This window comes from Telopea speciosissima, chromosome 5, assembly GCF_018873765.1.
Source record: "Telopea speciosissima isolate NSW1024214 ecotype Mountain lineage chromosome 5, Tspe_v1, whole genome shotgun sequence".
Classification (NCBI taxonomy): Eukaryota; Viridiplantae; Streptophyta; class Magnoliopsida; order Proteales; family Proteaceae; genus Telopea; species Telopea speciosissima.
Window position 1 is genome coordinate 25,020,498 of NC_057920.1, and position 25,523 is coordinate 25,046,020.

Below are 25,523 nucleotides of genomic sequence, written 5' to 3' on the forward strand. Positions count from 1 at the left end.
ATACCATCATAGGAGCTCTTGTATAGCAGGTCGCCTTGAAGTACAAATTACGTGGCGTGCTTTTGCAACCTCTTCTGTTCACCGGTTGTGGAATTCGGAGGACATTTCCTTTCTCTGATGAAATCAATGATGGGTGCAGGTCATGACCTTCCATCAGTTGTCATAGCATTTACTGACTCTTTATATGCTAGTCCATGTCTTCTATCCACCAAGAATAGGCGAACTTAAGTGTCTAGAGTGCATTCAACCATTGAAGCCAAAGTAGCTAGAGCGTCGACAAATATTTTATTGTCCCTCGGCAAATATTCGAAGGTGATTTCATCGAAGCTCTTGATCAAGCTCTCCAATTGTTCTTGGTAAGGTTTCAGCTTTTCATCCTTTGTCTTCCACTTTCCTTGAGTTTGACAAATCACGATTGATGAATCCCCATAGACTCTCAGCTTCTTGATCTCTAATGCCATGGTGGCTTTGAGACCAATTGCACATGCTTCATACTCTGCAATGTTATTGGTGCAAGAGAAATCTAGCCAGAATGCAGACGGCAGATAGAGATCAACTGGGCTTATCAACAATATTCCTACCTCATATCCTCTCTGATTGGCTGCACCATCAAAGTACAATTGCCACCAGTCTTCACTGTCTTCTTCCTCCACATATTCCAAATCCTCATATGGGAATGAGTCTTCTGGTAGCTGTGAATCTACCCTGGTCGGGTATGCAGCTAGATAGTCTGAGATTGCTTGTCCTTTTATGGATTTTTGGTTGACATATGTTATGTCAAATTCTAACAACAACAACAACCACCTGGCCATCCTTCCTGTCAATGCTGGCTTCTCGAAGAGATACTTAATCAGATCCATCCTTGAGATGAGCCGGATTTGATGTGCGATCATGTAATGTCTTAGCCTCTTGGTCGTCCAAACAAAAGCAGTGCATGTCTTTTCCAATGGGGTATAACGAGTTTCATACTCCAACAATTTCTTGCTTAAGTAGTAAACCGCGTGTTCTTCCCCACTCTTTTGATCTTGTTGTGCCACCATAGATCCCATTGATGTTTCGCCGATAGATAAGTACAATAGCAGTGGTTCGCTCAATACTGACGGAACAAGGACCGGTGGATTCATAAAGTAATCTTTTATCCTTATGAACGCCTCTTGGCACTTATCATTCCATTGCTTTGGTTCTTATTTCTTTAGGAGCTTGAAGATGGGTTCATATACGCTGGTTAACCGGCCTATGAACCGACTTATGTACTGAATTTGTCCAAAGAAACCCCGGATTTCTTTTTCTATTTTTGGTGTTGGCATTTCTGTTATGGCCTTTATCTTGTCGGGATCCACTTCTATCCCTCTCTTGCTGATGAGAAATCCTAGGAGTTTCCCTGCTGTTACTCCAAACACGCACTTCTGAGGGTTCAACCTTAGCTTGTACTCTTTAATTCATTAGAAGAACTTTCTCAATACCGTAAAATGCCCCTGTCGAGTGACTTGACAATCATGTCATCTACGTACACCTCCACTTCTTTGTATCTCATGTCATGGAGAATGGCCATTGCCACCCTTTGATATGTTGCCCCAGCATTCTTCAAACCAAAGGGCATTACCTTGTAATAATAAGTTCCCCATGCTGTGGTAAGCGCTGTCTTTTCTCTGTCCTTTGGACAAATGCTGATTTGATTGTATCCGGAGAATCCGTCTATGAATGATAACAAGGCATGTTTTGCCATGTTGTCAACCAATATATCAATATGCGACAAAGGAAATTTATCTTTGGGATTGACTTTGTTGAGGTCTCGAAAATCCATGTACATTCTTACCTTTCCGTCTTTCTTGGGTACGGGGACGATATTCGATAACCACTAAGGCTACTGCGTTACTTGTAGGAGTCCTGCATTCAACTGCTTTATGACTTCTTCCCTGATCTTCTCACTCCATTCAGGTCGCATCCTTCTGGGCTTTTATTTTATCGGCCATGCATCTGGATAAGTAGGTAGTTGGTGTTAAACTATTTTTGGATCGATGCCGGGCATATTTTGTAGGTCCAAGTGAACACTTCTTGAAATTCCTTCAACAGGACTGTCATTTGACCAACTTCCTCTTTGCTGAGCGGGGCACCAATTTTAACCATTTGTGGGCATTGTTCAGTTCCCAGCATACGTCCTCTCGGACATCCTCATCATCGGAAGAAGAATCAAAAGAGGAATCAGATGGAGAGGAGACATACTCGGAGTGGGTGATTTCATTCATGATAAGAGAAGGAATACAAGCACACTCGACAGACTGGAAGGCACTACCTTCCTTGATTACAATAGACTCATCGACAGACAGGACTAACTCGATGCTGACCACTCCCTGAGACTTTATCTTACTAAACCTTTCTGAGACACTAATCCAGTTCACAATTGGCTCTTGGACAGGGTGAATTGACAGATAAGGTTTTGGCCCTTCTTCCTCCCCCACAGAGATCACAGCTATTTCAAATAGTCCTTCGATGTTCAGTCGTTCTTCAGTAGCTTTCAACCTCATCTGTTCTACTTTGAGGTTGATCTAATCGATGTCCTCTTGAAAGAAGATTTTAAAAACCTGGCTAGAGACTTCCACTGTCATGATTGAACCATGGCTTAATATTTCCGCAGTAAGGGAAACTGTTGCCTTTTTTGAAAAAATATCCATTCAAAGTCTTGAAGTATGGAGATGGTTTCTTGGCCTTCTGGCATTCTTGGCTCATGTGCTTAGGATAACTTCCTTTCTTTGGTGCTTTGTATCCTAGCCCTTAATGGTTGCTGTAAGTTAAAAAGTCAAGGAATAGTGGAATCCCTTGTTGGTTCTTTCCTAATCCAAGTCCCAAAAAATATCCCATATTATTCATCATCTTCAGAATTGTTCTGCTCTATGCATATGGGTAACTAGATGGAATTTTCTCCTTCATTTCTGAGGCCAATACACTGATTGCCCCAATCTCAAATCCTCCCATCTAAAAATCTGCAGGAGCTTCCCCACCTACTTCGATGCTTGCCAAGGTGTGGACAATCTCTGGATTGCCAAAGATAGTGATCATTTTTCCTTCATAGATGAATTTCATTTTCTAATGCAGGATTGAGGCTATTACTCTGGATGAGCACATTTATGTGTGAAATCTTAGGGCCATAGAGCATGCATTTTTATACTTGGAACGGAGCTACTAAAGGTTTTTGTTTGTGTTTTCAGGTTTTAGGTGAATTCTTATGAAAATGGAGCAAATGATGCTAAATAGCTATTTTTAAGCTATTTAGTGGTGTTTGGCAGTAGTCGGAAGCGCCCAGGAGTCGAGAAAATCAAGTTTGGATTGAGTACTGAAAGAATCATGCCAATCAATTAAATTTGAATGCGAGTACAGTGGGCCCCTTAGCATAATTTTGAGGTGTTAATAATATGGATGCGTAACTCGTCGAGTCAGCTTCACAACGGTTTAAACGGCACTTGATTCCGAGTTGAAACAAAGAAGTTACGACCGTTTTTGTAACGACGCGTGAAAATGGCATGCCACTATTTCAATTTTTATGATAGGGGTTTATTTGTAATTATTGACAATTGGCCGAGGACAAAGTAAAGCGGAAGTTTGGATTCGAGGGGCCATATTACAATTATCAGAAGTTATCTTTTCTGTTAGCCGAAAGATGAAGGCTCTGGAGCAGCCCAATTTCAACTTGAGATATCTTGGGCTCCCGAATTCCAAATTGGACGAAATTTGGGTCTATTTTGGGTAATTTTTTGCAAGGAATGCAACAGTGAGGCCTATATAAGTATCCCATGGTCCACGTTTTTTGAAGGACAGAATGGGTATTTTATTTATTGTGAGTGGAATCCCAATGATCACTCTCTCTCTCCTTCAACTTTTCAAGGGTATTTTTAGAACTTTACTATGGATAGATTGTTTTTGGAGAAGATTCCCTTATCCTTGGAATGTTGAAAAGTCAAACATTAAAGATGCCTTGATCACTTTACTTGGAGAAGACTCATGTAAAGATAAGGAAGCACAAGAATGAAATTAAAAAATCCACTTTTTGAAAAATAGAAAGTTTATGTAGCTAAGATTTTTATCTCTCCCACTTTCTATTTTTTTTATTTTTTCTCTTGGGATTCAATCTTTTTGTAAAGGAAGGAGAAGAGAATATTTCTCCTACCTCTTCTCTCTTCCCCTTTGTCCCCTCCTTCCTCCTATAAATACCCCTTGCCCTTTGGGTTGTAACTAGTTAATTTTTAGTTAGTTCTAGTTCAGTTTTAAGTTCAATTTTTAGTGCAATTTTTAGTTCAATAATTTAAAGAAATTTCTCTTTTTCTCCTTCTAATTTTTGGCTTCCTAGTCTTAGTTTTGATTTCATGAATTTAATTCCATGGTTATTTTTAATTCAAGCTTTAATTTAGTTATGTCTTCAATATGGTTGTAATATTTTAATTCTAGTTTAGTTTTAAAGCTTTATAGTCTAGGCTTCTAATCCTTGTGAGAAGAATTAGAGACTTGGAAGAGGAAGCCATGCAAGGATTAATCAAGGGTTCAAGCTTCATCAAATTACATTCATGCAATGTCTAGTTAATTCATGCCCTTTCAACTTTGGTAGAAAGGAGTATCAAGTTCTTATTTTTATTTTTATGTTCTTCTTCTTCTTAACCTCTTAATTCTTCTAGTTTCTAATTTCTTCTTCTTATTCTCTACCTCTTTCTTCTTCTATTAGTTTTATTTTATTAGTATTCTCATTTCCATTAATCCCTCCATTCTATTAGGAATTTTCATTCTCTAATATTTTTATTTTCATTCTCATTCTCTACTTCTCTAATTCAATCATGTTTTTAGGATTTTATTTTTTAATCACTATTATCATCATGCATTATGGTAGGATTTTAATTTAATTATTGTTGTTTTAATTTCAGATTTTGTAGCACCATTTCAAGTGTGAGAAGCAAGCAATTTCAATCCGGTTCAAGCACCTTCGGGTTTTACATATCTAATCTCTTAGTCTCATTCTCCCTCTCTAATATCTTTCTTTTGTTTTTATTTTTATGTGGTTGTGGTGTGTGGTTGTGATTTATTCCTTCCAATCCACCTTAGTATTGATAGGTTAGATGGATATGTGTTAGAATGCCAATTCAATTCGTTAGATACGTAATTTTGCTAGATGCTTATGAATTAGGACGTGTTATTTTAATTATCATTAGTTTAGTCCACCACTTTAATTAATTTGGTTCACTTTGCATTACTTTTAAGTGAGTAAAATAGAGTGGCGTACATCTCCTTGAGTTCGACCCGTAGCTACGATTGATCCGTACGCTTGCGGTTATTATATCTTGCAAACAAGTTTTTTACGCCGTTGCTAGGGAGATTATTGTCCACTTTATTTTTTTGATTTTTAAGTAATTCGGAGTGCTTAGTTTCTTCTCTTTTTCTTTTCTTCTAAAAAGAAAAAAAAGAAAATCAAATTTTGAAAACCTCATCTTGTTTCTCTTCTGTTTCAATAACTGTGTGCCCAATCTGAAGTCCTTCATATGCCCCAACCCAGCTTCTTTTGGTGTCCCTCATAGGATTTGGTTGCCTATGACGCTGCTTCTTGACTTGGTTGGGTGGATTGGCATGTGACTTATCTTTGGAGGTGACCAACTTTGATAACAGGAAAGCAACATAGTGAGTACCTTGGAAATAGAAACGTATAGTAGTCCTCCACTCTACATCAGAGTCCACTTGGAGTTGCACGTAGGTGGCTATTGAAGACTATATGGATTCCCTTGTTGTCAACCTATATGGCAACCTTACAGCTTTGGAACCATTATTTCAATCCTTGAGGGCAATGCACCAACTGTCTATTTATTCTCTCTTGTTTTTAGTGAATTCTTTCTAGTCTTTTATTTTTCTAAGGGACACCTCAATTTGGGATAGGTGGTTAGATTAGAATAATGAGAGATACACCTCCACCTATGACTTTGGGGGGAAAGGTGGAACCATGCTACGAAAAATATGACTTTGGGGAAAAGGTTTAAATAGGTTAGGGCAGTCAAAAGTAGTGAAATAGAGAACAACTTTGCACTACCCCAGTACAATTTTGTTCCCCAACCCAACTATGGGCTTTTAGAAAATTTTGATTGGTCACATCCCCAGACTATCCATGTTGTGGAAGGATGCCCTAATCTTTATAGAGGTGGTAATTTTTATGGTTGGTTTGGTCCTCCAATGCCCAACCCTTAATTGGATCTCAATGAGCCGCCTCTCCCTGCACCATATCAACAAACCCCCTAAGTTTCAAACAATGGGTAAGAAGGCCATAATAAGTGAGTTGGAGAAACAGATAGTCCTTCTCACGACAAGCCACAATAACATGGAGAAGCTACTTTCTCAATTGATCACCATGATGTAGGAGGAGGAAACGGATAAATTACCTAGTCAGCCTGAACCTAATCCATATTAAAAGATTCCAGTTCAAAATGAACTGCCCCATCCCCAGTTTAATGATATTGAAACTGCACCACCCCAGTTTGAAGTTAATGAGAGTCAACCCCAACACAATGATTTTCAAGATGATTTATTTGTTGAGATTGAGCTTCCTGAAGAAGTTAATGAAGCGAAGATTGATGAGCCACCTGGGGAAGTACAACTTTTGCCTGAAGTTTTTGATCTTAGTTAGCCTAGTGTTTTTATTGATTTAGAATCAGATTGTCATGATAGCATAGAAACCCAGGAAATTCGATCTCCTTTCTCTTTAGAAAACCCAGATAATTGTCATTTTGAGGAGTCAATTGTCCCGTATGTTGATTTGTCCAAACCCCCTAGGTTTGATGATTTTATTGAGGAGGACAATGTTAGTCATGATGCTCTTCAAGTTTATTATTGTGATCCTTATTTGGAAAACCAAGTTATGCAAAAGGTAGATAGTTGTATTGCTAGGATTGATTTGAGTAAACCTCCCATTTTTTATGATTATCTTGATGAGGTTACTAATATTCATGATCCTTTTGATGCTTACTGATATCCATTCCTGGTTGGTTTTTGCGATAATGGCATGCACTCTGTATTGACCATGGGAGGAAATGGAAGGATTTATGGCCTGAGTTTTAATGCTTTCATTTTCCACTGTCTCTTTGTGGATTATATCTGATAAGCCCCCTCATCTCCTCCCTTGTCCTGATTCTTTATTTTCTGCATGTATTGAGGACACTGCATGAATTAAGTGTGTGTGATGGGTGATTGTGGTGGTAGTTTGGTTTTGTGCATATATTTCTTTGGTTGCGAAGCGAAAGAAAGAGGGAATTAGGTGCCCTAGCATGCGAAATAATAAAAAATCCTTTTTCAAGGACGGTAATTGGTATGCATCCGGTGAGAGGGATTGAGTTGGAAAATATGAGCACTATTTTATTTGATGGTTAGATTCTTCTATGTGTTTTATGGACCCTTTGATCTTTTGGCTAGTAGTTGAGACCAATTTGTTTGTGGCAAGGCAAGGCAAGGCATGAAAGTGAATGAAGAGACAAAAAAAAAAAAAAAAAAAAAAGAGAAGAAAAGAAAGGAAAGTGGAATTCCTTGGGACTAGACAGGGCACTGTTGCCTCAGGAAGCAGGGTGACTTGTTCAAAACTCCTTAGAAGGAAATTCAAAAAAAAGAAAAACTCTAGCATCAATGTCTCAAAGTCTTTATAGATATATGCAAAAAACGAAGCTACCAAGTATTTGGGTATCTGGTGTATGCTCCACCATGTCATTCAGGGAACAGTAGTGGAGTAGAAATAGAGTTTACTGTTGAGAAAGAAAATTGTTTTTTACCTTAATGGCTGAAAAGAAGGCATGGTAAAAAATACTCAAAGTCTAAGTCTTTGGTTCCATCAATGCTATGAGTGGTTTACCTGAAGGTGAGTAGTGTTCAGAAAATATGAGGAGATCCCTTAATCTTGATGCATGGTTGTTACTTGAATTGATGTGGGGTGACAAAATTCAAGTGTGGGGGAATCTTTGGCTCCTTGATCTTTAGTTGGGAATTTTTAGAGCTTGTGTGCACTATCCTACCTATGCCATGATTAAAAACTTGCTGCATTCTTTCTTTTTATTGAATTTTGGGTGTACATTCATTACAAACACCCACGAGACAAAACTCGTTCACTAGGGGTAACCTAGGGGTTCAAAGACTTGTTGCACATGCTAAGTGCAACCGTGATTCCTATGAAAGTGAGTTAGGATTTCTGTATTTTAGGATAATTTTTGTTTTGTTTACTTGAGGACAATCAAAGTTCAAGTGTGGGGGAATCTGATGAGCACATTTATGTGTGAAATCTTAGGGCCATAGAGCATGCATTTTTATACTTGGCACGGAGCTACTCAAGGTTTTTATTTGTGTTTTCCGATTTTAGGTGAATTCTTATGAAAATAAAGCAAATGATGCTAAGGAGCCATTTTTAAACTATTTAGTGGTGTTTGGCAGTAGCTGGAAGCACCCAGGAGTCAAGAAAATAAAGTTTGGATTGAGTACTGAAAGAATCACGTCAATCAATCAAATTTGAATGTGATTATAGTGGGCCCCTTAGCATAATTTTGAGATGTTAATAGTATGTATGCGTAGCCCATCGAGTTAGCTTCTCAACGGTTCAAACGGCACTTGATTCTGAGTTGAATCAAAGAAGTTACAGTCATTTCTGTAACGACGCGCGAAAATGGCATGTCACTGTTTCAATTTTTATGATAGGGTTTTATTTGTAATTATTGACAATCAGCCGGGGACAAAGTAAAGCAAAAGTTTGGATTCGAGGGGCTATATTGCAATTATTAGAAGTTATCTTTTCTGTTAGCCGAAAGATTCCATTTGGAAGGCTCTGGAGCAGTCCAATTTCAACTTGAGATATCTTGGGCTCCCGAATTTCAAATTGGACGAAATTCGGGTCTATTTTGGGTGATTTTTCGCAAGGAATGCAACAGTGAGGCCTATATAAGCATCCCATGCTCCACGTTTTTTGAAGGACAGAATGAGTATTTTATTTATTGTGAGTAGAATCCCAATCATCACTCTCACTCTCCTCTAACTTTCTAAGGATATTTTTGAAACTTTACTATGGATAGATTGCTTTTAGAGAAGATTCGCTTACCCTTGGAAGGTTGAAAAGTCAAATATTAAAGATGCCGTGATCACTTTACTTGGAGAAGACTCTTGCAAAGATAAGGAAGCACAAGAATGAAATTAGGAAAGTCCGCTTTTTGAAAAATAGAAGGTTTATGTAGCTAAGATTTTTATCTCTCCCACTTTCTATTTTTTTTATTTTTTTTCTTGGAATTCAAGCTTTTTGTAAAGGAAGGAGAAGGGAATATTTCTCTTACCTCTTCTCTATTCTCCCTTCTCCTCTCCTTCCCCCTATAAATACCCCTTGCCCTTTGGTTGTAACTAGTTAATTTTTAGTTAGTTCTAGTTCAGTTTTTAGTTCAATTTTTAGTGCAATTTTTAGTTCAATAATTTAATGAAATTTCTCTTTTTCTCCTTCTAATTTTTGGCTTCCTAGTCTTAGTTTTGATTTCATGAATTTAATTCCATGGTTATTTGTAATTCAAGCTTTAATTTAGTTATGTCTTCAATATGGTTGTAATATTTTAATTCTAGTTTAGTTTTAAAGCTTTATAGTCTAGGCTTCTAATCCTTGTGAGAAGAATTAGAGACTTGGAAGAGGAAGCCATGCAAGGATTAATCAAGGGTTCAAGCTTCATCAAATTACATTCATGCAATGTCTAGTTAATTCATGCCCTTTCAACTTTGGTAGAAAGGAGTATCAAGTTCTTATTTTTATTTTTATGTTCTTCTTCTTCTTAACCTCTTAATTCTTCTAGTTTCTAATTTCTTCTTCTTATTCTCTACCTCTGTCTTCTTCTATTAGTTTTATTTTATTAGTATTCTCATCTGCATTAATCCCTCCATTCTATTAGGAATTTTCATTCTCCATTATTTTTATTTTCATTTTCATTCTCTACTTCTCTAATTCAATCATGCTTTTAGGATTTTATTTTTTATTCACTATTATCATCATGCATTATGGTAGGATTTTAATTTAATTATTTTTATTTTAATTTCAGATTTGGTAGCGCCATTTCAAGTGTGAGAAGTAAGCAATTTCAATCTGATTCAGGCATCTTCGGGTTTTACATCTCTAATCTCTTAGTCTCATTCTTTCTCTCTAATATCTTTCTTTTATTTTTTATTTTTATGTGGTTGTGGTGTGTGGCTGTGATTTATTACTTCCAATCCTTGTTAGTATTGATAGGTTAGATGGATATGTGTTAGGACGTCAATTCAATTCGTTAGATACGTAATTTCGCTAGATGCTTGTGAGTTAGGACGCGTTAATTTAATTATCATTAGTTTAGTCCACCACTTTAATTAATTTGGTTCACTTTGCATTGCTTTTAAGTGAGTAAAATAGAGTGACGTACATCTCCTTGAGTTCGACCTGTAGCTACAATTGATCTGTATGCTTGCGGTTATTATTTCTTGCAAACAACTCCTACTGAATGCAACCAAGGCCGTCCCAACAACATGTTGAATGATGCTTGGATGTCAATCAATTGACATTCCATAGTAAACAGAGTAGGTCTGACTCAGATTTTTGTGGTTAGAATGCCCAATACCTTCCTTCTTATGTTATCATATGCTCGGATTGTCTGAGCAGAGGGCTTCATTTGGGTTAGATCCAACCTTATACAGCTTGCAGCCTTGAGAGGTATAACATTGAGAGCCGACCCGTTGTCAATCAGAACTTGAGGGACTCAGTTTCCATTGCACTCTATTGTAATGTATAGAGCTCGATTATGGTCCTTTCCTCCAGGCTGGAGATCATTTTATGAGAAGGAGAGAGACTCATGGTATAGGTAGCCCCTACAATGTGTGAGAGTTCTTGTTACATCCACACTTGGATTTGCTATTAATTATAATTTCTCTCTCCTATGACGTGTAGATTCTGTTGCTGTGTACACTGGTGAACTATTTTCACTTGTGGTCAAACCTAGTCACAAGATTGTTAACCAATTCACAGGCTTGCCTGTGGAGGAGAGGTTCCTTAACCGACAGTGGGGAAGATTTATCAATGGTGACTGCGTCGATCATCCTCCTAGCATGAGTCCATAGAGTGAAGAGTACCAGAAGGCGTTCCTTGTGTCCCCACACCTAGATACCTCTTTTGGCGATGAGCTTACCATCGCAATTGGGAAACTATTTGGGATCACGAAGGACACGTCGTGACAGTCGAGGGGTAAGATACTACCTTGTTAATGATTAGTACACCTTCCCCTTTGTTGACCTTGAAGTGTGGGCCAAAGCCCAACCGAATTCCTTAGGTTTCTGCCCTTACAGCAGCAACGGATGCACAAGTGGACTCACCAAGATTGAATCCACTCGGTAGTCTGCCCGTGCTATTTAAGGGCTTTGTGTGTTTTCTCGGGTGGGACCCACACCCTGTGCCCCGGACATCCTATCTAGACACCTAGACAAGGTTTGGGCCTCACCCTTGGTCTCCTTGGCTTGTGGGTGTGTCGTATAAGTAGACCCATCGGCCTTATGGACTTTTAAATAGGTTTTGGCTACTAAAGCCCAATCTAAATAGGCCCTAAGTGGGAGATTAGTCTTAAGAGCAAGACTTGGCTTCCAAGTCTCATTTACTCTATTCACCAACCCAAAACTTGGGAGGCTTGGAGCATTGAAGGCTTCGGTGGAGGAGAGCTTAGAGGGGCTGTGGAGGTGGAGAATGATCCATAAATCCAACCTTGAGGAAAATGACCTCACCATCCTCCCTCTCTTTTCCATTTTCAGGTTTGGAGATCCCCTTGGGATCGATTCCAAGCTTGGGGTTTCCATTGGGAACCCAATAAACCCCATGTAATGTTTCCTTTGAGACCTATTATCCTCTTCCATTAATGCTTCCATGGATTTAACAACCTAGGTGTTGTTCAAAGCATTGGAAACTTAGCTTAGGTCGGGGAAGAACCTTAGAGATAGATCCAATCACTTGAATCCCCTAAATTATTTAAGGGGCTATGTATATTAGACCTCTAACGAAGGTTTGGACTCACCTCCCCAACCCTAGGACCATTATGGGTCCATAAATGAAGGGTTGGAGGTGGAGACTTTTGCAGCTTTCAAAGGAATGGCGATGGACGAACGATCGAACTCACTGTCGTGTATCCTCCCATTAGTCCATTCAGTCTAACCTGGCTATTTAACCTGGGCAGAGCCACAAGCAGACCCACTTATTGAATCCGCCTGTAGCTCAGGTCGCTCTTAGGTGTGTCTCAGGGTTTGGATAGATGCCCGAGCGGATTCATATTCCACATCTGCTCGTGAGTCCGTTTCATGTATTTTTTGGGTATGGCCTGGACGGATCCACGACTGGACTCACCTGCCTGACTCCGTTCCTGCATCCGCCCCTACTGTCTTGACCCAAACTTTAAATAAATTATTGGAACCCTTTATGGGACCCACCTATACCCTTCTAACTCTGTTCTCATGCATCCTTAGACCTTGGAATCTGTATGAGAGTGCATGCATTAGAGCAAACCTTACCGAACACACCGAATGACAAGAAAGAAAATGGTGAGTGGGCTTTGGGTGATGTTTGGGCTTGACATATACATATAGAGATACAACTATATAGATTACACAATGGTTTATGTGCTACACTTATTCTTGCTATGTTGCATCCTTGCATATAAAATCATGATTGATATGAATTGATGAAATGTGGACATATTGCTTTACTTTATTATAGTGGGTTACGGTGCTGGGTATGTCGGTACCGAAACCCCAAAGTTCTTATTATTATAATCATTACTTGCCATCCTGGTCTGTATGCGTTGTGCTATGCTGGTACCTGGGTACTAGATGGAATGGGACGTTGATGCACTTGGAATACCTCTCGAGACGATAGGAATTTCATGTAGTATATCTGTGGTTAGGATTTATGCTCCTTTATGCTACAACCCTTGCCAACAGGGATTTATGTGTTGGATAGTCTGAGCACCTAAGGTTTGTGGAGGTGGGAGAGGCTAGGTCAGGGGTAGTGAAGGCTATTGGGGTCTGCCACTGGGTGGCCTATGGCTTCTACCGGTGTAAGCTCCCTCGTGATAATTGAGGTTTTACTAGGGCGATAGGATAAGTGACCCTCAGTGTCTCCCGAGTTATCATAGTAACATATACCATGACTTAGACTGTTTGTTAGGGGGAAAATATATATTAACATTATATGCATCATGGACTATGTGTGATTGTGTGTATGTGCACTCCCCTTTCCCCTCACTGGCTCAGTGGAGCTAACCCCCTGTGTACATAACTTTTTAGACTTTGATGCAGGTGATGGGTACTTGGCTAGCTTAGAGGTTCAGTCAGCGGAGTATGTTAGTATCGGCGTAGAGGAGCCTGAGTACGTGTCAGAGGAACACGACAATGGTTGCCTTTGTGATGATTGTGCTTATGGGCACTGATGTTGTTGGGATGTTGTCCCTTCTTTTTGATTCTTTTGGGGCCTTGTGCCCGTTATAAACATTTTCTGTAATAACTTACTATACTTTTGAGTAGTTATGTCATGGTCAGTTAGTGTCAGCACTATCTATTACATTATCACTTAGTCAGCTGAGCATACTGTAACTGCTTATGTAAATATTGCTTCCGCTTATGATAACTTTGACAATGATTGGGATATTTACTTCCTTTTGCTCAAATGCAATTATTTGGGTGGGTCCTTGGTTGTTGACTATGCTTTGGGATACTGTATCGTTGATCTTGGTAGGAATTGGGGTGACATGTGTCATCCTAATCACCCTCTTGACTGTGCTTACGACAATTGCTTGGGATAGGGGCATGACGGCGTGGTATCAGAGTGTGATGCTCTACACCAAACACGGTCCACCAAGGGCTCTTGATTTACTCTACACTATAGGGTCTAAATTAAAAGCTTTTAACAGGCATAATTGGAATGTGTGCAGAATCTAGGAAGAAGACTAGCTAGGGAGAAATTCGAGAACCATAGCAAATAACAAGGACAATTTGAGAGTTTAAAAGAGTTAGTATATATATATATATTAATGTGAGTTCCAACTACATCCGGCTGTCATAATTCCTAGCCTCTTGCGGAGGCAAGCAACTGTAACCGGCAGAACCATAATTACTTGTTCAAAAAAAAAAAGAAAGAAGATAAAGACAAACCAAAATAAAAAAATATTGTTCACAGACTCCCAACCAAACCACAAAAGAAACTAAAACTAGACAAAGTCAAATAGAAAGTCCAGCAGATTTGGGGCCTAATCCCCCATCTCATCCTCACTATCCTCGTCCTCTTCATCATTGCCCTCGTAATACAGGTAGGAATTGATGTCATGAATGTCTTTCTCCACCCTTTCGAAATGATGGTTGTGAGAGGCAAGCTGTCCATGGATACCTACTAAACCCTGTATCATGTCTGAATTGAGCTTGGCCATGTTGGTGTTTAGCTGGCCCAGGGCATCAAGAACAGCACCCATATCTGAAGTCCTAGAACTGGAGGCACCAATAGCTGCCTGCACTGGAACCTCTCCCTCATCCTCATTACTGGCCTCTGCACCCTCATCTTCACTACCTGCTGGGACCACTGGCTCCCCATCACTATATGTGTCGACTATGATCTGCATGCGGGCCAGGGAGTTTCTCCCAAATTGTCAAACCCTGCTCCTGACTGGTTGGATTTTTTTGACTGAAGGGCAAGAACCCCTGACCAGGCAACCAGGATCACTGTGGAGCAGCACTCCACTCAATGAGATCAATGAAAATACTTTGAACAGGTTTCCCTATATACTTGTTAGAAGATAGATAGCAGACCCCTGCCACTGTGCAGCTCACAGCTTAATATATGGTTTGGATCCGAGGTAATCTCTCTCCTCCCCAAATAGTGGGACCCACCTCTGAGGAAGTGTGTATAATCCCCTATGTGGCATGTGGGGACAAAGCCCTGACCAAGGGTCAAACCGCTATGCAAGCCCCATCGAATTTCAGCTTGTTGGAATTCTCTGGGCAATGGCACTGGGCGATCCAGCAAGGCCCAGTGACATCGCCCAGTGGCTATTTCTATAGATTTTATTGATTTTTAATTATGGGGACCACCCAATATGAACATGGGCACCCTCCATGGATAGAGGGAAGTCTGAGGGACCACCTCATACCCTTGGTTCACTGTGGACCCCACCAATGTGCCCTGAATCAGTCATAATCAGTTTAAAAACTGATTATTAAAAGAGGCCTTCACAGGCAAATAGTCCTTAGTGAGGGCTGAGCCTATAAATAGGGAGGTTCTGGGTTCATTTAGAACCCTTAGTAAACCTGAAATCTATGGGAGAGGAGAGGAAAGAAGAGAGAAAAAGGGAGAGGAAGAAGAGGAAGGGGAAGAAGAAAGAAGAAGGAAGAAGGAGGGGGAGCTGCTGCCACCCATCCCAGTTGGAAATTGAGCCCCCTCTCAGGCCATTTTAGGTATAAAACACCCCCTATGCCTGCTGTCCCCATTCCTTCTCTATGTACGATGTGTTCCTGCTCCTTGGACAGCCCAGAACAGCTAGGGTTTGCCCAGAGCACCTCCAGATCTTCCATACAGACCTTGTGCATGGAAGATCTAGAATTTTTATTGAATTTCATTATTCTATTATGCTGTTCTTGTGAGCTGAAGCTGGCTGTGCATAGATGCACTGCCCAGCCTTGCTCCTGATGGACTGAATGGAACCTTGAGTGTAATACAAGGCTGCAGAGACCAAACCCTAGGTGGTTGCAGCCTTGAACCTCTATTTTTCAACCATTTCCAGCCCTGCATGTGGCCGAAACCTGACTCCCAAGATTGAGAAAACCCTATGATACTATTCATTGGGCTGTCTGGGTAGCCTCTGGCAGCCTGATGGTGGACCTGATGGATGATCCATTTGGATCAAGAGGTAGGTCGTCCCAGGGGCTACCTGATCCCCCAAACATGTAGAGGATCAGGATTGGGCATAACCTGAAAAGCCCAGCCCAGGGAACTTAGCCCAGCATCGATTTGCAGCCTCTGGGCGATGCATTGGGCGATGTAGACATTGCCCAGAGCCATTGCCCAGTGAATGGAAAGTTGCTGTTTTGCTGATCTGACTTTGGGGAAACTCACCCTTGGCTGTTGAACATTGTGGGAGGTTGGGAAATGACCAAAAACCCATTCCCCACATCTGTCCTTAATTGGAGAATGCTTTGGAACCCAAGTGGGCCCCGTAAGTGAAAGAAACCCTGCTATGCTTGGTCCTATAGCTCGGGCAAGCTGTGGATAGCACTGTGGACATGATCTGACCTAGGGTCAAGTACAACCATTGAAATGACTATTTTACCCTTTGTGCCACTGACACTGGTTGAGGCACTGGGACAAGAACCTAAGGCCCAGTGCAAGCCCTGTGATCCCAAATGAGTACCAACCAAGTACCGGGTCAACTCAGTAAGATTAGGTTAACCCTAGGAGTACCAGTGATAGACTGAAACCCTAATATAACAACTTTTGATTTACATCTAGGAATTGATCCCGCGCTCGAGGACAATAATTAGACTGCTATTGCAATTGAGTTTGCTAACGAGTATCTAGAACCCAACTTAGGTGAGTGAATAATACTATCATATGTGCATGTGTAATTATGATGCTATGCCGGCCAATAAGAATTGAATTATATATGCTGTGATATTTACTTCTGTTCAAATTACTGAAATCACTGCATAATGACTGTCTGTTGATTAACACTGTGAATTCTTATATGATGATTGTGATTGTTAGACTAGATGCCGTAGTCGGCTTGGAAATGATGCCCATGGTAGCCCGTAGTATGGAATGTAGTTGACACCACCTGACTCATACGATGCCATATAGACATGGGGTTAGAGTTTCATCACCCGTGCTACGCACCCTTGTCAATAGGGGTTAAGGTGTTGGATGCCTGTGGGGACGACCATCAAAAAATGAGGAAAGAGAAAAAGAAATGAATAAAACACCGGAATGGTGCATGAAATGAAAAGAACACCGAAATGGTGAATATGGGCTACGAGCCAGAAAAGAAAAGAAAAGTGAAAAGAAATGGATTGTCCCACGGGTTAATCATAGAGGGCTGGTCGGACTGACCTTGGTGACTGATGCGGGAGCTGACTGGTCCTCTCCGACAACTCAATGGGTGTATCGTGGGAAGGGGTTAGAAGCCCGCACCAGGGATACATGTATTGGGGATTGTAGTAGCACTGACCCGACTTAGTTGTATTATTAGGTGCCTAATAATAAACTGGACTTGCACATCATGTAGGATCATGTGAATTGTGAATTGTGATTGCATATGCATGCATGATTGATATTATTTGCTCATAAGCTCAGTGGGGCTTATACTCTATTGTACAAAGTTTTCTTAGATGATTTTGCAGATCGATGCCAGTGTGGCATGGAGGCTTATCTAGAGGAGGAGAATCTTGGTAGTTACGACGATGTTGGTGTGGACCCTAACGGAGGCCATACCGATCCTACAGACTTTCTCGGTGGTCATTGATGAAGACTGTTGAGACCGTTGAGAAGTGCTTCTAATGCTTTTTGTTTTAGGGACTCCTTTTTGTTCTTGCTAGGAGTTTATCTCCGTTCTGACTGTGGATCAGCTATAGTTTCTTTTTACTTCTTTTTGGGGTTGAGTATGCTCACCTTGTATATGTCTAAGGATGTAGTTCTGTTCTTATCAGCTTTGTACTTATGCTTGTGGGTTGGTGGGAAATGTACAAACTATCTTATGTATATATTATCACCATTTTCCCGTATCGCTATGCTTCCTTTTATTATTGAAATTGTAGTTTTTCTACAGCAATCTGATCTTACTTATGGTAATGAGATGAATGTGGTTCTGTGAATGTAAACACTGCTTCTAGATCCGTGGGATTTGGCGGATTGCCATTATGCAATTCGGGTCACCTACCCAATCCTCTTAGGGGGTGGTTTGGGGTGTGACAGAGCTTGGTATCAGAGCGTGAGGCTCTTCTTACATTCATGGAGTGCAGACTAGGACTATTAAGCTTTAAACAGTAAAATATGTAATAATTAAAAGCTACAGGGGAGGTAGTTACAATTAAATAAAAAGGTTCACAATTTCCATTAAATAAAAGATAACTGTAGCTAAGCCACTACATAAGTTTCATTGCTAAACTGAAAGTTTAACAATTACGTAGCTAAAAAAAAAAAAAAAAAAACAAATAAATTTGAAACATCCTAAAGAAAAGAAAAAAAGTACATAAGCCAAGCATAGAAAATAAAAAGTAATCATAACCACAAAGCATAAAATGTTCGGAGCTACACTGGAGCTACTCAGTCGGAGGTACGTCATCCGGAGGAGGCTGAGACTGGCGTGAATCAACCTTGTAGAATCTGTCCCAGAAATCTAGCCACTGCTCAACAAATCCTACTCTGCTGCCCAAGGAAGCGAAGCCCTGGTCCATCCTGGTCCCCAAGTCTGAAAGCTGAATGCTAAGGCTCTGTAGGTGTGTCATCATCTGTGCCCAATCGGAAGGTCCTGGAACTTGAGAGCTAGTGGCACCGGTCGTCTCGCAGGTAAGTCAGTAAACTGAGTGTCAGAACCCTCAAAGTCGCCTGGACCTATACCCTACTCCTCTACATGTATGCCTTGGGTAGCTACCCCAATGTCTCCCTGCTTCATCCCCTGCACCTCTTCATCGTGTACATCATCACCATGCTCCACTCTATGCTCCTCTCCCTGTTGCATCCCCATCTACCCCTCATCCTCTGGTGGATCCTCCCCAGGCACCTTCATCTTCAGGATGGAAGTCTTGTCTATGGGCCTGGATCTGGTCTTATCAACATACTCACCCTCTAATGGAACCCTAAAATACTAAAAGACCAAAGTAAGGAACTTCCCATAGGGAAGGTTCCCATCAGTTGGGTTTCGGGCGTGGTAGAGCATCACCTAAAGTAATAAATAGGGAAGGTTGATGACTGGACCCCCCTAACCAGCTCCCAAGAGACAGTAAGTAATGTATGCCCTCATCATGGATATACTACCCTTGTTCCCACCTTTAGGGTATTGTAGGTTACACACCTACTAATCACCCTAGCACTAGGCCTGTAAGAGGTCTCGGACTTAGGCGTGTCCGGAGAACCTGTCAAAGCCTTGAAGACTGTCCTCCTAGTCTCCAAAGAAAACATCTCAGATATATCCATGCGAGGCTGATAGTAAACCCTCTCTCCTATGTCTGGTAAGCCCAAAATCTCTGCCAATAGGGTAGTGGTCAGCCTGATATCCACTCCCTTCACCCTACTCTCCACTCCAAACTCCTGGCACTAGAAGGCCCCAAGTTACAGTAAAAGTACCGAACCAAGTTGGGATAACAAGGCTCGATAGGGGACAACATCGATGCCCAACCTAGGGCATTGAACCGGGCATAAAGGTTGTATTGGTGGAAGTCTTCTACCCGTACCACCTGGCCATTCACTATCTTTATAGATTCAAAGTTTTTCCACTCCTTGGCATATTCGTACCTAGAGAAGAAGAAGTGATCGAAAGTAGGTTCCTCCGAAGAAGAATCGTCCATGGATGACGAAGGAGGTACCAAGGATGCCGAAGAATCCTTTGGCTCAACCCGTAGCCTCTTCTGGGCTACCGATTTCCTAGCGGTGCGATGGCTTATAGACATTTTCTATAAAAAGGGAAGGAAATACCATAGTTGGGGCTAGAAAATTTACAAAAACCCTAACCTAAGCAAAAGAGAATAAAAGAATTCGAGAAAAGACAAAGTAACCAAGAAAACTTACCTAAGCACGTGTAGGATCGCAAATAACCCAAGGAAATGCCGAGATTTGGTGTTGAAGTGGTCCCCTCACTCTCCAAGGACTTCTCCCAAGTGTTTAGAGAAGTTTAGAATGAGAAAGGAGTCAAACGGGGCCCTCTCGGATTTAAAACCCTGCGCCCCGATTCTCTGGGCGATGTGGCAACGCCCAAAGACATCGCCCAGTGAGGGAATCTTGTTGGATTTTAGGTTTTAGCTTATGGAAGCTTGGGGAATACCCAAAATGACTTCATACAACACTAAAATACAGATTTTTATTTAAAAAAAAAAGAGAATATAATAATAATAATAAATAAAAAAATAATATGATAATAAGTGATTTTACACTAATCAAGCACAATTTTCTTAAGCCCAAAGGGGTCAAATTTCTCAATGAGGTTGAGTAAAACACATAGGGGCTTGAGAAATTTGTTCTTATATTTATAATAAGTATTTAACATATGTAAATATAAATAGATGTGTATAAGGACATATGGTGTGTACTATCTAATTATTACATGCTCGAATATTGTGATGTACAAACCAATTGGAGTATTGCTATGTAAACCAAACATAGTTACATAGGTATGTTGTATTACATATGTATTACGTGTGGGAAGCATAGGTATTATCCTAGCCACAAAGTAGGTCAGCCGAGAATAGGAATCTAAGAGGTGGTTTAGCTGTCGAAAACATCTAGACGTTAAGGTACCTCGAGCCAACCCAAAAGTTAGAAATTTTATCTACAGTTACAAAAATTTCAGTGGATATGTACTTAATTCTTTTAATTAAGTATGCCCTAATGCCTAGAGCCATTTTCTATGACAGGACCCATTACCTCAGCCAGGCTGGAGACCCCAGCATCATGATCTATATTAGACATCTACGAGAGAGACTGAGACGGATATGGTTAGCATTGCCCCAAGCCGAGGACCGGTTGGATTTCTATTTAGCCATCGCTGCCATTAGTGGATCCGAAGAACGAGAGTATTTTATGACTTTAGCTGAAGAGGTAAGAACTGACATAGAATTTCCACTTGTGATGGAGTTTGTGACTGGGAAGAAGTTGGAGAGGCTTGCCTGCTAGACCAGGTAAATAATTAAAAGTCTTTTGTTTAAAAAAATTTGAAAATTTTCAGTAGTGCCATGCATAGCATATTGACACATAAAATGCATAGAAAGTGAAACATAATGTACTCAATAAGACACAACACTTAATAAACCAAGACAATGAATCTTACAATCCACCTTACGGGTGTGACCCATGAAACTCATTGGAGCTGTGGACTAGATTTGTACCTGCTCTAGCTATGGAATAATTTTTGATCCGTATAAAAGATATTGGAATATTGAACATGCTCCTCTTTTCAGAGAAACAGCAATGGTCAACACTAGAAGTTCTAGTGGTGGTCGTAAAGGAAAACAACCTCGAGTCGTACCGGAGGTTGAGCTGCCTACTAAAACTGAAGCTCAAAACTCTGAGGCATCGGCTGCTTCATCAGAAGCACCAGCGACTGCACGAGCCACTACTGCTGCACCTCAGTCCAGTGTGGTAGTTGGTGACGTGACTGCATTCATGACCACTATGATGCAGACCATGCAACAGCAACAAGAATTTCTTGGTCAAATGTCAACTCAGTTTGCGACCATGATGCATGAATGCGCTGCACCACCACCACCACCCAATCGACCTGTACTATTTCCACCACCTGTACCTCAACATTTAGCGGAAAACTCTACCGCCAAGATTATGGAGAGGTTCAAGAAACTCCAACCGCCTGCATTTTCCAAAGTAACATCAGAAGCAATGCAGCCAGAGCGGTGGATCAGTGCCCTAGAAAAGGCATTTGAAGTACTTGAGTGCACGGATGCATAAAAGATTATATGTGCAGGTTATCAGTTGCAGAATGAAGCCGAAGCTTGGTGGAAGGCAACTAGGCCTAATTTGGAAGCTACTCACCCGAACCCCACGTGGGAACAATTTAAGGAAGTTTTCTTCAAGAACTACATTCCTGAGAGTTTTAAGGACCGGAAAGAAGCAAAATTTATCACACTAGTGCAAGGAACCAAGTTAGTGCTGGACTACCAACAGCAATTTGAAGATTTGTTCCATTTTGCTCCATAGCACCAGAAAGGGGAAGTTAGTAAGGCCAAGAAATTTGAGAAGGGACTCAAAATTGAAATTGGGTCAGTACTGTCAATCATGGACATTAGGGATTATGCTCAGATGGTCGACAAGGCGAAAACCATGGAAGATAGATTTAAGGAGAAAGAGAAAGAGAAAGCTGTGACGTCGTCCATGGGAAAAAGGTCAAACAATTTCCAGACCTATGCCTGGCCAAATAAAGTTTATCAAGGAACCAACTCAGGCTCCATCTCAACTCCATATCATAGGCCGAACGTGGGTCAGAACCCTTTTCGCCCCACCTTTAATCAATCTGCTTAACCTGCGACGAGCCAAGCGATAACAGCAGCTTCTCCAGCCCGACCAGCAACAAGTCAAGTGACCCAAGCCTCAACACCTGCTGCTCTACCCTTTAAGTGTTACTAGTGCAGTAAGGAAGATGCGTGGGTACAATAACAACTTGTAGAATTAGCCATACGCTAGGTCTTTCCAGCCACGGGACAATCAAACGCGAGGAAAGGTGTTTGCGGTGACGAATGAAGAAGCTGAGGCAAATCCTGATGTATTGATAGGTAAGTTGCTAAACACTACTAACTTATAGGGACTAATTGGCTTACTTCATGTAACCTAAACTACCTACAAACCCTAGGTACCCTGAATGTCTCAACCATGCTCGCACGAGTACTATTTGACTCGGGCGCAATCCACTCTTTCGTCTCCTCAACCTTTGCGACTAAGATGAAAGATCAACAGAGGGACATCGGTCATGAGTTAGTGGTCAGTACACCGACAGGGAATGTCATGAGCCTGAAGGAGGTCTATGACCCTCGTCAGATTGAGATTTGTGGGAAGAAACTAACCGCGTGATTGATAAAGATGGACATAAGTGATTTTGATGTAATCCTAGGCATGGACTGGTTGTTGGCCTATGGTGTAAACGTCTTGTGTGCGAAGAAGAAGATGAGGTTCAACTTGAAAGATGGGTCAACTTTCACCTATCAAAGTGAACCCAAGAAGAAATCCAGGAGGATAACTTTGTCAGCCCTCCAGGCGCTAAAGTTGCTTGACGATGGATGCCAAGGCTTTTTGGCCACAGTAATAGACACAGAGGCAAGGATAAAACCAGGAGGAACTGGAAGCCGTCAGAGAGTTTCCTGATGTATTTCTAGAAGATTTGACGCAGCTACCGCCTGACTGCGTCATAGAATTCACGATTGATCTGATTCCTGGTGCAACACCCATATCCAAGGCACCATACCGGATGGCGCCAATCGAACTAAAAGAGTTACAGGTTCAACTTCAAGACCTGCTGAAGAAAGGATTTATATAACCCAGTGTATCACCTTGGGGAGCACCTGTGCTGTTTGCCAAGAAGAAAGATGGAAGTATGCAGCTATGTATCGACTACCGCAAGCTAAATAAGCTGACAATTAAGAATCGATATTCATTGCCGCATATCGACGATCGACGACCTATTTGATTAACTATAAGGAGTGAGAGTTTTCTCCAAAATCAATCTTAGGTCAGGATACCATCAATTGAAGATCAAGAGCGGTGATATCCACAAGGTAGTGTTCTGAACTCGATACAGGCATTACGAGTTTCTAGTTTTGTCGTTCGGGTTAACCAACACCCCGACAGCGTTCATGGATATGATGAATAGAGTATTCCATGATGTGCTGGATAAGTTTGTCATAGTATTCATTGACGATATCCTGGTGTACTCTAAGGATGAGGAAGAACAGGCGTGACACCTTACTTTCGTGTTGCAGCGACTGCGGGAACACCAGCTATTTACCAAATTCAGTAAATGTGAATTTTGGCTTCACCAAATTGGTTTCCTGGGACACATCGTCACCAAAGATGACATCAAAGTAGACCCAAGCAAGGTGAAAGCAGTTCTCGAGTGGGAGACTCCAAAGAGTGCCACTGAGATCCGAAGTTTCTTAGGATTGGCCGGTTACTATCGGAGGTTTATCGAGAATTTCTCATGGATTTTGGCACCAATGACAAAACTTACAAAGAAGGGTGCTAAGTTTGAATGGGATGAAGCATGTGAGAAAAGTTTTCAAAAATTGAAGAACCGGTTGGTAACAGCTCCAGTTCTAACCATTCCAGATGGAACCAGAGGAATGGTAGTATACACCGACGCATCCAAAATAGGATTGGGTGGCGTCCTAATGCAGAAAGGTAAAGTTGTTGCCTACGCCTCCAGGCAGTTGAAGGAACATAAGAAGAACTACCCCACTCACAACTTAGAGTTAGCAGCTGCAGTTTTCGCAAAGATTTGGCGACATTACCTATATGGTGAATAGAACGAGATCTTCAGCGATCACAAAAGTCTGAAGTATTTCTTCACCCAAAAGGAGCTGAATATGATATAGAGGCGGTGGTTGGAATTGGTAAAAGACTATAATTGTGAAATCCAGTACCACCCCAGCAGGGCCAACGTTGTGGCGGATGCACTATGTAGAAAATCTTAGACTGCAAACCTCGCAACCTTAATTATAAGTGAGCAGCTAATAGAAGAAGCTCAGAAATTTGATCTTGAACTCGTGATCGAAGGAACGGCTATACAATTAGCAACTATGAACCTACAGCCGTCGATATGAGAGAAAATAATTGTGAAGCAACCATTGGATCCCGAGTTGCCCAAATAATTTGGGAAGTTCAACAAGGTGTCCATAAGGACCCAGATTTTTCCTTGGCCCATGATGGTGCATTAAAGTTTCGAGATAGACTGTGCGTGCCTGATGATTTTGACATCTAAGACCGAATTCTTAAAGAGGCGCACAACTCACCCTACTCAGTCCACCCCGGAAGTACAAAGATGTACAAAGATTTGAAGAAGAATTACTGGTGGATGGGAATGAAGGAGACCATAGCAATATACGTGTCCAAGTGCCTCACCTGTCAACAGATAAAAGCAGAAAGACACCAACCGTATGGATTGTTGTAGCCACTTCCCATACCTAAGTGGAAGTGGGAAAGAATCACTATGGATTTCGTGACAAATCTCCCCAACACCAGGAAAGGTATGAATGCAATCTGGGTGATTGTAGACGGACTAACAAAGGCGACACACTTCATACCGATCAAGATAAGTTACCCAAAGGAGAAGCTTGCCCGTATATATATTGAAAGCATAGTTTGGCTACACGGCGTGCCTGTCAGTATTGTGTCTGACAGAGATCCTCGGTTCACCTCAAGGTTTTGGAGAAGTTTGCAGAAGGCATTGGGATCTCAACTAAATTTTAGCACAGCTTTCCATCCGCAGATGGACGAACAATCAGAAAGAACCATTCAGACTCTGGAGGACATGCTCCGAGCTGGTGTTTTGGAAATGAATGATAGTTGGGATAATAGTTACCATTCACATACCTCTAGTGGAATTTGCATATAATAATAGTTACCACTCCACCATTGGCATGGCACCATTCAAAGCATTGTATGGATGGAAATGTAGGACTCTGTTATAATGGGATGAAGTTGGCAAGCAGAAATATCTTAGACCTGAGATGATACAAGCAACCTGCGATAAGGTGGATGTTATAAGGGAGAAAATCAAGGCAGCCCAGTCAAGATAGAA

The 25,523-nt window shown here is 41.1% G+C and overlaps 1 protein-coding gene across 1 annotated transcript; it reads right to left on the reverse strand.

Moving 5' to 3' along the window:
- Nucleotides 1-224: 224 nt before the first annotated feature.
- LOC122662901 lies at nucleotides 225-1,049 on the reverse strand. The gene is made up of 2 exons (XM_043858607.1): nucleotides 805-1,049; nucleotides 225-705 (listed from the first exon to the last, which is right to left on the reverse strand). The coding sequence occupies exons 1-2, from the start codon at nucleotides 1,047-1,049 to the stop codon at nucleotides 225-227; spliced, it is 726 nt and encodes a 241-aa protein (XP_043714542.1).
- Nucleotides 1,050-25,523: the final 24,474 nt, after the last annotated feature.

Coding starts and splice junctions, on each gene's coding strand:
- LOC122662901 (XM_043858607.1), bottom strand. CDS start 1,049: ATGGGATCTATGGTGGCACAACAAGATCAAAAGAGTGGGGAAGAACAC. Junction 706..804: donor TTGACAGGAAGGATGGCCAG/GTGGTTGTTGTT, acceptor ATACCCGACCAG/GGTAGATTCACAGCTACCAG.